At 50.9% G+C, this 12,542-nt stretch overlaps 1 protein-coding gene across 5 annotated transcripts in view; it reads left to right on the top strand.

The window, feature by feature from the left end:
* The window catches only part of MAPRE2 (microtubule associated protein RP/EB family member 2), a 152,434-nt gene that overhangs the window by 137,200 nt on the left and 2,692 nt on the right, over positions 1-12,542 (top strand). For all 5 annotated transcript variants that reach the window (XM_057699705.1, XM_057699703.1, XM_057699704.1 and 2 more), the window contains 2 exons: positions 1,626-1,765; positions 6,362-6,520. In XM_057699705.1, coding sequence (XP_057555688.1) covers positions 1,626-1,765; positions 6,362-6,520 — 299 coding nt within the window. The remainder of the gene's footprint in view (positions 1-1,625; positions 1,766-6,361; positions 6,521-12,542) is intronic.

Raw genomic sequence — 12,542 nt, 5'->3', positions numbered from 1 at the left:
ATTGGTCAAAACTTGTAACTGCTGTCAGCACACCTTCCTTTATAACCCCTTGCCTTTTTCTAATCCCTTGGTACCAATAAACTGTAAAATTGGAAACCATATAACCAGGTTTTATTTACTTGTTCATGTATTTATTTAAACATTTGTTCCTTCACCAAATATATGTTCTGCCAAATACTGTGCTAAGCACTGAGGTCACAGAGCTGCGTATGAGTTCCTTGCCCTCCAAGAGCCAGAGGAGCAGAGTGGGGGCGGGACGGGGGGCGGGTTGTGGTGGAGAATTGGGCCAGTGGGAGCACCTACACCAGACTGAGCTGTTCAGAGTAAGAGCGAGTGACTGGGCCCCAGTAATGACCCTGAATTTCTAAACACGTGAAGTGTATAAACTTGATTGCATGTATCTTGTGCCTTCTGCTTTGGCTGCAGAGGCCGTTTCCTGTGTCTGTCAAGTCCTAGGTAATGAGAGCCTGCTGTGAGCTGAGCTTCAGGTAGATGAGGTCTTACCTTCCATCAATGGTCCTTTTTTTTTTTTTTTTTGGCCACTTTCTATCATTATTAGTGATGCTGCTAAATAACTTGGTTAAGGTCCCAGTCCCCAGGCTTCCCCATTGTAAACGTGTATCTTTCACCCTTTATAAGCAGCTTATAGGGTAACATGTGTGAACATCTTCTTCTCCAGAAACCACTCAATGTTCTAGAGTCAGTCGATGCAGCTTTCCTGAATCATTTATGTGTGTTGCAAAATTGTGATTTTTCTAGTTCTAGCATTTCCTTAGCATTTACTAGCTGTCAGTGTTCTGTGAAGATCTTGAGATCTTCCCTCTCCCCTCCCCTCATTATGGACTAGATTTTTATTTACTCAGTGCACTGTAGTACCTTACAGCCATCATCCTTTTTGGTGTACAAATGGTCCAAGTGTGGCCAGTTGGGAGCCCCTTCGGGCTCACTCCTGTATCCTTGACATTAATCCTTGAGCACATCCTTGCCTTTCGACACGAGATGACCCAGGCCCAACTTGTCCTTTCCCTGCCCCACCCCTGGAATCAGCCATATCTCAAGAGGCCCTTTTATGGCAGCGTAACATTTAGAAACCAGGACTTGGGCATCAGGAGTGCCCGTTGCTATGGAGATGTCATGGCTCCTGGACTCTTTTAATGGCTAAAACTAGGAAATACATTAAAAGAGAAAAAATAGACATTGCATTTGCTATTTCTCCTAAAGTGTTACTCTATTATAAGGTCTGTGTTAGCAATTCAATTATGGTGATGCTCTGAGCTTATCAAAGAACCTTTCCTCTTTAAAAAAAAAAAAAAAAAAGGCAGCTTTAAATCCCTTTGTATCTGTTATTCTCATCTCTCCAGGGGGAGAAAGGACAACCGCATTAATCTCGTGTCACTGAGGGAGAAAACAGTGCTCAGAGAGGTTGCTAGTTGCCCAGAATGACTCTATCGTTTTATCAGGTGCACTCTTGCTAAGTGTATTTGTGCTGCTTCTGTGCGGGGACGGGATTGCTGGCAGTATCTCGTCTGTGTTTTAGTAAATTCCTTTTATATCATATTTGCTACATACCTAAAAAAGCATTTCTAATGTTGCCAGTATTCATAATTTATTCTGGTTACTTTCAGGCGCGGCTAAATCAAGTCCAGCATCTAAACCAGGATCCACACCTTCTCGTCCCTCATCAGCCAAAAGGGCTTCGTCCAGCAGCTCAGCATCCAAATCTGATAAAGATTTAGAAACACAGGTCATACAGCTTAATGAACAGGTAACTCGGCATCCTCGGCTCTGTCTCTGGGAGCAGTGACAGGTGTCAGGGGTGAGATGAGCAAACCCCTGTGGGCCTGGGATAGGGGAAGGAGTGAGAGGGAGTCAGTGGCCTCAAGTGAGTAAAAATGAAAGGAACTGTTGGGGCAGATGAAATCAGTGGCCCATAGTGAATAAAAGATGTTAAGCCACAAATCTCAAAGCTGTACGTTGAGACAGAAGTACAGATGACTCAGCCTCAGGTAAATGCAGGCATGCAGGCCAACCGCCCCCTCCCCTACACCTCAGTGCCTATTAGGGGCTCCAGGCTAGACCACAGCCACGTCTGGCCAGTCTAGATTGCGTTAAAGGCATCAGGGGTTAGTCTCCTTCTCCCTTTCTTTCAGCAACTGTATGTTAAGCCTATTCGATGTGACAGACACTATACTTGATGCTGATAATAAAATGGCAGCAAGAGAGAGCGCTTCCCTTCCCTCCTAGAACTTACAGATAGTAGCCACACACCACTGGCTATTACAGAAGCAAAAGCCCTACACCGAACACTGCCCACAAGTTAAAAGTACACAGGACCCCTGAACCCAGAAATGGGGTAACCAGAAGGGCCACACTTAAATAGAACTTTCCTTTCTATCTAATATCCCTAAGATTGCAGTAAATCTAGCTCTACTGTCTTCAAAATTTTTAATATACAAGCTCGGGTACGCTTTCTAACTAACAATAGCTATTTTTGCCCAAGAGTATACCTAGTTTTAAAGTAATAAAACAATTGGTAGTGTAGTGCCCAGTGCAGAAACCACCCACCCTCGCCCTGAGTTGCGGGGGAGAAGAGTCTTTTTTCCTGGCCACTCCCACCCCTGGGAGAGGAGCCTTTATTCCAGGTCCCCAGGCTGTTCCCAGCCACTCACTGGGCTGATCCCGGTGATTAATCTGATTCTTGATGCGCCAGCAAGAGTCTGGGAACCGTTTTAGAGATAATTGTATATTTGCAAACAAGAATCTGGTTAAAAAGCAAGCAGTTGCTTAACTAGGGTGTTTCTTTGCCGTTCTGAACACTTCAATGAAAAAGGTAAAAGCTTAAGTCATCCGTTGGGTAGGACTTTGATTTAGAAACTATGGAATGTTCTAATTACCTGCTGATTCTCAGTGTGAGCCCTTATACAATTTCCAGTAATGAGTTCTTCTAAGATGAAAGGCAGTTAGGACAGCCCTAATTAGCCTTGGGCCACGTGCCCGCGGCTCTAAGCAATGTAGGCCTGAAGAGGGTGAGGTGTGGGTCTGTAGTACTTCAGATTTATTTGTTTATTTATCTTTTCATTTATGTATTTATTGGCTGCATTGGGTCCCCATGGCTGCACGCAGGCAGCGAGTGGGGGCTACTCTGTTGCGGTGCGCAGGCTTCTCATCGCAGTGGTTTCACTTGTTGCGGAGCACAGGCTCTAGGTGCACGGGCTTCAGTAGTTGTGGCACATGGGCTCAATAGTTGTGGCTCGCAGGCTCTAAGGCTCAGTAGTTCTGGTGCACGGGCTTAGCTGCTCTGCAGCATATGGGATCTTCCTGGCCCAGGGATGGAACCTGTGTCCCCTGCATTGGCAGGTGGATTGTTAACCGCTGCGCCACCAGGGAAGTCCCTACTTTAGATTTATAACCTTTTTCTCCTTAGGAACTCAGATTCTTTTGATATCTTTATTATCTCATGTTTCTTCATCTTCATCTACCTCTGCCACAACCAGGTTCCCACCCTGCCAACCCAAAGTAGAACCACATGGGGACCTTGAGATCCTGCCTGCCCCTCCGGTGCTTATGGCCTCTGCCCACCAGCCCACTTCCTCTCCTCGGGGCTGGCCCTAGGCTCCCGGTAGCTCTCCAGTCACACACAGAGCCCCAGCCATCTACGATGCTGCAGTAAATTGTCCTCCCATCCAAAATGCCACTCTAGAGAAGTACTTTCCAGTGGTCTTCCTCCTGCTGGTTGTAATTCCTTCATTATTTCCAGAGGCCTCACTCCCCTGGGCGGTCCCCCCGATGCATTCTCATGCAGGAGGAGGGTGCCTGTACCTCCAGCTGTGCCCCCGAGGGAAGGTGGGACACATCCTACACGTGAGCCTTCATTCACTGTTTACTGAGCGCCTCCTCCAGCTGTATTTCCATGGCTGTGTTAGTGCTCCCTCCAGGTTCTGTCCCCGAAGCCTACAGGGTGCCCCCCTGAAGCTGGTGGGGAGTCACACACAGGCATCACTGTGTTGGAAATGAGAACATGAGGACAAGGAAGGGCCAAGTGAAAATGCCCAGGCCGAAGAGTGAATGACCGTGGTCATAGACAGAGTGACAAGTGCCATACGTAGACTTTAAGAATTCTCCTTCACTCGGCCTCATGCCTTGATTCGGGCAGTCTCCCATGACATGTTGTGAAAGCACCACTGTGCTAGACAGTTTCAGTGACAGACATGAATTCGCAGGGGAGGAAAAGACATGACTAAAACACTCAAGGGCTGTTTCTAGAGAGTGGGTGAGCAAAGAGGCGGTGGGGTGGGGTCCCCGCTGTGCTCGGGGACCACAAGGGCTGGAGAGTGGGCCTGGTTAGCCCACGCAGACACTGCCTGTGGCTCGGACTGGAAGGCTGGGCAGATATGCTGCGTGTGGACACCTGACCGTGGAGAACTGGAAGAAGAGAACTTCCCCTTCACTTTTCTCAAGGGTCCATCCCCAGCGTCCCCTTCACTGCTTAGGCTGCTGCTCTGACACGTGAGGGAGCAAGGAGGCATCCCATTTGCCAATTGATCTTTCATCATGTAATTTGGCTCCTTTTGGTTTTTACCAGGGAAGGCTCACAGCGGCCCACCCGTTACCTGATGCTTCTGGTCTAGCACCGCAGGCTGACCTGAGCCTCAGCTCTTGCTTTATTGTACAGACCACGGCACTCGAGAGGCAGACAAGCCTGCTTTCCGTGGGTCAAAGGCATCCAGAGACCCTTCTTGCCTGATACAGGGAAGGGGAGCTGGCAGACAGCAGACACCTAAACTATCACAGATCCGTCTGCTGGCATCAGCGCAGGCATGAAATGGATCTGTGGTCAAGTCTGGGGAGGGAGTTCTAGAATAAAGAGGTTTTTTTTTTTTTTCTTGAATTCAGGCAACTGGATTGCCTTCAGTTTTTACCAATGTTCACACCATAGTATTATCAGAAATAAGAGTTAAAAGTTAGCGACTGAGGGAATTACCTGGCAGTTCCATAGTTAGGACTCTGTGCTTCCACTGCAGGGGGCACAGGTTCAACCCCCGGTCAGGGAACTAAGAACCCACAAGCCGCGCAGCGTGGCCAAAAAAAAAAAAAAAAAGCCACTGATCCTCCTTTACTTTGTAAGCAACTACATGAGGGCGTCAGTGGGGTTAACTCTGAGGGAGAACCATATCCTTGAGTCTTACTGGATGGACACACGTTTGCCAGGTGCACAAGGAGGTGGACACTGCATGTACTGAGTATCTGTTTGAAGGAGTCAGTAACTCCAGAGAGACAAATAGCATGTACAAAGGCCCCAAGTTACTGGAAACACAGAGAGGATTTCCCACTCCAAATGTAATCTTCGGAAATCTCTGAAGGGTGATTTCTCATATACTGAAAGATTTCACCTGAGGAGAACCATGAGAGACTTAATTTACCTCCTGAAGATATTCTTTGCATAAATATAAATGCTTAAAGAGTTCAAAAAAATTGAGGGATTCTCCGAGAGCAGGAAGGGGTGATGGTTTGGGCCTGCGTGGAGCTGCTGGACCTGCAGCCTGGGATTTGAGAGCAGATCTGTCTACGCTGCCTGTGGTGTTTCTTCAGCCCAGGCGACGGCTCCGTCAGACGCGGCCTAAGCTCTCGCCCCCTTCCTTTTAGCAACACGGTCTCTGTAACCACCGTGAGAAGCTTCGAGGCCCTGCAAGGCCCTTGAGCCAGCATCAAGGGAGAAAAAAGGGAATGAGGGCTGTTCTGCTGAGGGACTGGAGTTTCCACATCTTCCCAAATTCCCTGGGATGAACTTGAAGCCAGAGCTAGAGGAATTAAGACAGATCCACTCAGCCTGCTTTGCGTCTCACCCAGTTTCCCTTGTGCCGCCGTGCCCCAGGCCCCCAGGAGCAGCATTCGTCTCGAGTGGCTCAGGAACATCTGTGCAGGACTCCAGAGCTGAGGGCGGCTCGCAGTGCGACTGACGGGAAGAAAGGAGGGTCCGCAGAGTGCGGCCCATCCCCCACCTCTCCTCCCGCCTCCCGTAGAGGATGAGCGAGTTGGGGGAAGGATGTGCCCCAGCCCACGTTAACAGGAGGGGAAGGCTGACTCGGAGCCGGGGTGGAAGCATCTGGAGCAGAAGGCTCCCAGGCCTCTGGTTAGGAAGGCTCGGTTGACAGGCGGGACAGGTGTGCTGCTGACGTTGGGTGTCCGGGCCCAGGCTCCAGCTCCAGCAGCAGCCCCTCGTCTCTCCCTGGACCTGCACGTCGGTTATTTGTGCACATTCGGTCTTTTCTTGTTTGGGGTCTTTATACGCAGGCGGGGTTGGTCATTTATTTCTTAGGCTGTATTTTGAGGATTTTATTTTTCCACCTTCCCTCCCTTGCAGGTACATTCATTAAAACTTGCCCTTGAAGGCGTGGAAAAGGAAAGGGATTTCTACTTCGGAAAGCTGAGAGAGATTGAGCTCCTCTGCCAGGAACACGGGCAGGAAAACGATGACCTCGTGCAGCGACTAATGGAAGTCCTCTACGCTTCGGAAGAACACGTGAGTGTGAGCAGAGCCCTGACGCTTGGGTGCTGGAGTGATGCTCTCGGTCAAGGTGCAGTGACAGCCGTGCCTTCAGATACTGCCCTGGGACCTCAGTGATAATGACGGCTCAGCCGGCACGCGTGATGTTCCCAGAGGAGTGAACACGAGCCCCGTGACCCACTGAGCCATGCTTATGGGACGTGCATTCAGAAATCTGGGGAGAGAGGAGTGGAGGGTTGCTAGCTCTCGGGGGAGGGGATGGGGGACTTTGAGAAAAATAGTCTTACGCAGACAAATCTCAAGTGGTTTTCAGCTCTCTGAGCAAATGAGCAGTGAGAATGTGTGCAAAGGTTCTTCTTTCTTCATGAGAGATCAGACTGTGGTTAAAGGAAAAATTAACCTAGATGCTTTTCCCATCCCCAGAAGCCCCACAGCTGTCTGTTTTTTCCTTCATAGCTGGTTGTCTTGGTTACGCATTGCCAGAACAGAGCCGCATTGCGGGACAGCCTTTTGTGGAAAAATGTTTCGGGAAGGCCTCCTCCGTGGGGAGGCCCTGCCCACCAGGGTCGCTCCCCACGAGCGAATGTGCCGAGGGGGGACCCAGGATGTGGCTCCTCCCGGGGATGGAAAGCAGATGTGAGGAGCAGCGGAGGAACATAAGTCTCAGGAAGCGAGGAGGGGAAGGGGCCAGAGAAGTGGCGGAGCCCGAGGCAGGTCACCCCAAGTCCCCCCAGACAGGCATGGGGAGGCTGCTGCTGCGGGAGCCCGCCAGGGCTTCACCAGGGCACGCGGTGGAGGACGGGAGCGCACGGGCCGGGGCTGCAGGCATCCTTCTGTCAGGTGGAAGCCAAGGAAGTGCTCGAGTCTGTGTGACTAGCCGGCCTGCGGGTGCCCTGAGGGCTCTGTGGTCCAGCTGCATGTGTGTTGGTATTTCCACAGAATGTCGCAAGCCATCAGCAAGTTGCCTTTATCTTATTTCAGCTGAATACCAGGCAGATGTTTACTCCATGTAAGATTAAAGTCCTAGCTCTGAAACTTTCCTAAACTGCTTTTCTTTTCCCCTGATATATATATATATATTTAAACCTCCTTCTCAGCTCAGACTGTAGATCCTAAAGCCCTGGGAATCCTCAAATTTACAAAACATCATTCTCAGTATTTTCAGGTCCGATGGAAGAAACCAAAGGTTGGCTTGTAGTGTGTGCGCCGCCCACAGTGGCACGTATACGATGTTCTGTGTGTAGAGGGTGCTTTGTCATCTGTCAAGTGCTAGGTGGATTGCAGTTATTCTCTTCACAAGCTTGTCCGAGGCTGAATCCCGTGAGGCCGGCTCAGCGCCACGAGCCCGAGTAAACCGCGCTGCTGCCCGTCCGGGCCGGCGCCAGCTCACGGGAGCAGGGTGGCTTGCAGGATGGCGTCTCCCTGCTGTGCTGCCCGCGGGAGGAAAGGCCTTCTGATTCTACCCTTGAGCCAGATCTTGTCCCAAGAAGGAGTCCTTGTGTGGGAGTACCGTCAAGTGAACTCCAAATTAAGGCTTGGCAGGGCCCCTGAATTCCTATCTAATGGCAGGTAGGGCTGGCCTTCGGCAAGAGGTCTTGCCTCCTGGGTGGGAGTTCAGGGGTATCTTCCTGGATGACTACGCTCAGCTTCTGGTTGACCATTTCTGTCTCCACCGCCACCAGCACACACACCAGCACCAGCTCGCTGGATTCAGATTCAGAGAGCTTTTCTTGCGGTGTATGGGTGATTAATGCACACACCCCGCAAAGAAGTAATACTTCAAAACATCCTCAGTCGTTAGGACAGATGGGTTTAGTAGGGCCTTTCCTCAGACTCTTGGGATGGGAGATGAGGGGGAAGGGCCAAGGGCTTTACATGCACCATCTCCTTTAATTCTCTGGAGAATCCTATGAGGTAGATATGGGTATTGTTATCCCGTTTTGTAGGTGAGAGAAACTAAGGCATCAGAGAGGTTAAATAACGTTCCTGAGTGAATAAGCGGCATAATTTGCATTTGAACTTGAGTCCTGAGTTCATGCCCTCCCTTCTTTAAATGGGGAACATGACACTAGTGATAGCTGACATGTAGCAATGTGCTAGATATTACATTCACGTTCCAGATACATTTCTCACCATATCCTTACTGGGTGTGAGTACTATTACTTACCTCTGGTTTACAGATAAAATTACTTGCCCAATAATCCATCCTTAATAAGCTCCATCACTACCCAGATTTCTCTAACTCAGAGCCCAAAATCTTAAGGGCTACGTTCCCTGCTTCTCAGTATATTGGGTGCCATGGGGAAGGGAAAAAGTAAAGGCGGTACCACTTGGGGGAAACTGCAGGGATAGACTTTGTCTAATTGACAATATTGAGTTGCATGTGTTCTATATGTGAAGAAGGAAACAGTCAAATTCCTAGCTAGGTTTTCTCCAAGTAACTCCCTTCATCTCATTTTGTTGTTTGACACCTTCAAAAGTACCACCCTGGCCTCTTTCTCTGGGCGTCTGCTTCATTCAGCATCTGCCGAGACCCTCCATTTTCTTCCGGCTGGTAGCGTCGCTAAACCCACCTTTGTGGTTCTGGCTGGCACTGTGCTGATGTCATCAAAGAGAGAGAAACGTGGTAGGGAGAAGAGAGAGAAAGCGGCATCGCTGTTGAGTGTGTGCTAAGGAGTGTCCAAAGTCCAAGAAGAGATTTAGAGGCAGTAACCAGGCTGTTTGACTCTGAAAGAAAAAATAGACTTAACACAAACTACATGTGTGGGTTACCAGTGCAAAATCTTCAAACCCAGTTGCTGCCTTAATTTTTCTCATTCCAGGATAACTTCTAACACAACTCTGTGTCTGGACAGCTCCAAAAGAAACACATCAGGCTACGCTGAGTTTTCTGTAGAAAATAAGCTGGAATATGCCAAGTGTCCTTGTTTAGAATGTGACAAGACCCATTTTTTTAAACTTTGGTTTCTGTAGAGAGAGAAGGGGAAGACTGTCTGCTGCTTGCCTGGACACTCGGGTATTTTCCATACTGCACACACGACACTTCTTACGGAGGTGGATGGCGAGAGGCTCAGGAGCGGCTGGCCTGCTCTGCTCTCTGCTTCCCTTCCTAGGGGTTCACGGAACCGTCCTAGACACCGTAGAGCCGGCCAGCATTTACCTCCCTCGCAGCGAATCCTGTTTCTGTGGCAGCCTCCCAGCTATTCCAGGTTCTACCATTGAGGGAGTGAGCCTTTAAAAACCTTCCACCCTTGCCTAGGAAAGGCGTCACTTGGGAAAAAATATGCTCAGAGGCTGCTGGGCCACTACACCCACCCTGCAAGCTCTCGGAGCTTCTTTTGCCCTCGCTGTGCTTGACCCTGACACTGTGTCCTGTTTTCAGGCCATGCGCACACTTCAGTGCTAGGTGGGTGTGCAGCCACGATGTGCATGGTGTCTGGGGAAAATGCCAGTGCTGTATTCATGGTGCCGCTGGTCTGACTCCTGTGCACATCAAAAGGGCGGAGATTTCTGGTTGCCCCGCTCCTGGAGGTGGGAGGGGTGCTGAGGAACAGAGGCTCTTCGGTTCACCACAGAGGGACCCGGCTTTGATGCCTCAGGGGAGCGCTTGCTGGAGAGGCCTCCCCCCTCAGCCTTTATTTAGTGATGGCTGGTCTTTGATCCCCATAGTCGCGCGATCCTAGAATAACATGTTTGGAAGATGTAGAAATCCAGGTGAGAGCTTTGAGTGTGGAAGTAAACAGAGGCAGTTCAGTCTGCAGTCGCAGACACCTCATGGAAGTTTCCAGAGCAGATGGCCAGCTGGCGGTCCAGTGCCTCTCATGAGTCTCATTATCTGTAATACTTCACTCGGGGCCACAGGTGTCTGGGCTTAGTGGTTGAGGAGCTGCTGCCCTGTGGATCTGCCGGCTGAGGGGCACCTGCTGATACAGAGGTGCTTGTTTCCTGAGGTCCTGTCACAGAAGCCACGGTCGAATGACCTAAAGATACGTCCCCCTTCAGCCCACATCTTTTGAATTCAGCCTGTGTTTGTCATTGGACGCAGCCTTGGGATTACAGAAGATAGACACAGCCCCTGCCTTAGACGAGCTCAGAGTCCTGGGGAGAGAGAGAGACGGGGACACCACCAACTGGAATGCGTCAGGTTGTGATAAATGCGGTAATAGAGACAGAAGTAAACTTGTGCGGGGAGCACATAAAGACAGCCTGGAGGGACAGGCAAGGACTTCACAGAGAAGGTGACATTTGTGTTGGACGTTGCAGGAGGACTAGGAATGTCGGCAGTTACAGAGCTAAGACGGGGGAGTGTTTTTTCCGCAGAGGAAACAGCAGGAACAAAGCTTAGGGGAAAGAAGCCGGGTGCGCTGGTGTGCGTGGTGGCAGCGGGGCCCGCTCTGCGCCGCCTCCTACATCGAGGAAGGGGGGAGCCATGCCCCCCGCCCCCCCCACCTCGCCCGGCTTCTTGTTGGCCCTCCCCCTCCCCCACCTCCTTTGTCCCTGCCCTCCTCCCACAACAGCCGAGAGGGTCTTCCGTTCAGTACCGTCTTCCTGCTTGCTTCTCCTAAGGGTTAGGGTAAGAGTAAGGAACTGCACAGCTAAACATTTAGGAAGCTGTGATGGATTGATATGCAAATACTAGACGTAATTTAAGTAGGTGGTGCCCCAGTGCTTTAGTCACGTATTTGGCCTAGGTTTTGCCTGGCCTCCTCCTCACCTGTGCATTTAAGTTTTTCACTCTTGCGCGGGGCGTCAGAGAAGGATGGCTTTTGTGTGTGAGAACCTCCACAGCACTGTGGGCTGGGAGTGCCCCGTGGTGATGTGTGACAGCTGCCTCAGAGTTACAGGTGCGTCCTGCCAGACGTCAGAGCACCTTAATTTGCACCCCAAGCATTAGCAACCCATTGGTGACCCAGGACGTGTGCTCTATACATACCTGTGTTACCCAGGGAGAGCGCTCTGGGGTCCGCGGCTCCTACAGACGAGATGTATGCCCTCACATCGGTGCCCCGTGAATGGCGGAGCTGCCCTGGGCCAGCTGGAGACCAGAGCCGTAGACAAGGGCACTGCACCCACCCTCTTGCTCAGCAAGTATGGAGAGGAGGCCTGAGGAGGGGCCTCATCTAGTGAGTTTTTGGTCCTGCAGCTGGTTCGACAGGTCCACAGTTTCTTGAATCCAAGTCTTCCAGCTTTCAGTCCTGAATTAAATCCACTGTCCCACAGTTAACTCCCAGTCACGATGTGAGCAAACAAGATTCTCTGTAAAACAGCCTAACACTCACAGAAACAGTGATGTAAGAAAAGTGTCCTTCAGCACCACACTGTCCTTAGAGAGTGAGGATGATGAATAAGACAACGTCTCTAACCCTTAGGGGACTCAGGCTCAGAGCCTGGCTGGAGAGGCAGCCGTGTAGCCAGCCAGTGGGTACACATGAGCACGCGCGTGTGCATACACACACACACGGCTGCACTGTGCAGCCTCATGGAAGCGTGAACCAAGGATGTAAAGCTCAGACAAGTGATCCTTTCTGGGGTGAGGGCAGTGAGAAAGGCGTGGGGAGGAGCAGGCGGCAGCGCAGACACCCCCAGGAGTTCCTGGTCCACCATTCCTGGTCGACTCCCACAAGCATGAGTTTCCTTCTTTGCCCCCAGACTAGAGGGAGGCTGCTGGCTCTTCCTCTCTTGTTCTGTCCCAGCAAGAAGTACACTCCTGCTCCCGGGAGGGCACCTCTGTCCATGAGGCACTAACTGAGCCGAGAGGACCACCCTCACATGTGCTGAGCGGTGGGCAAAGAGGCTTGTGAAGGATGCTGTGGGGCCGGCCCGGGGACGAGCTGGCAGAGCCTGGAGGAAAGGAGGGCTCAGGGATCTGAGGTCAGAGGACATCGCAGTTAAGGAATTAAGGAGCGAGGTGTTCCGAAGGAGAGCAAGATGTGGGCAGAGAGAGTAGGATGGGGGCCTTCACATCGCAGAGGTGGAGCAGTGTTAGGTGTGATGATGGGGTGTGGTCAAGGGCATGGGGCGAGCTAACATGTATTAA

Source organism: Hippopotamus amphibius, chromosome 11, assembly GCF_030028045.1.
Source record: "Hippopotamus amphibius kiboko isolate mHipAmp2 chromosome 11, mHipAmp2.hap2, whole genome shotgun sequence".
NCBI classification, from domain to species: domain Eukaryota; kingdom Metazoa; phylum Chordata; class Mammalia; order Artiodactyla; family Hippopotamidae; genus Hippopotamus; species Hippopotamus amphibius.
The sequence above is the reverse complement of the archived record's forward strand: the minus strand, read 5'-3'. Positions and strand labels throughout refer to the sequence as shown.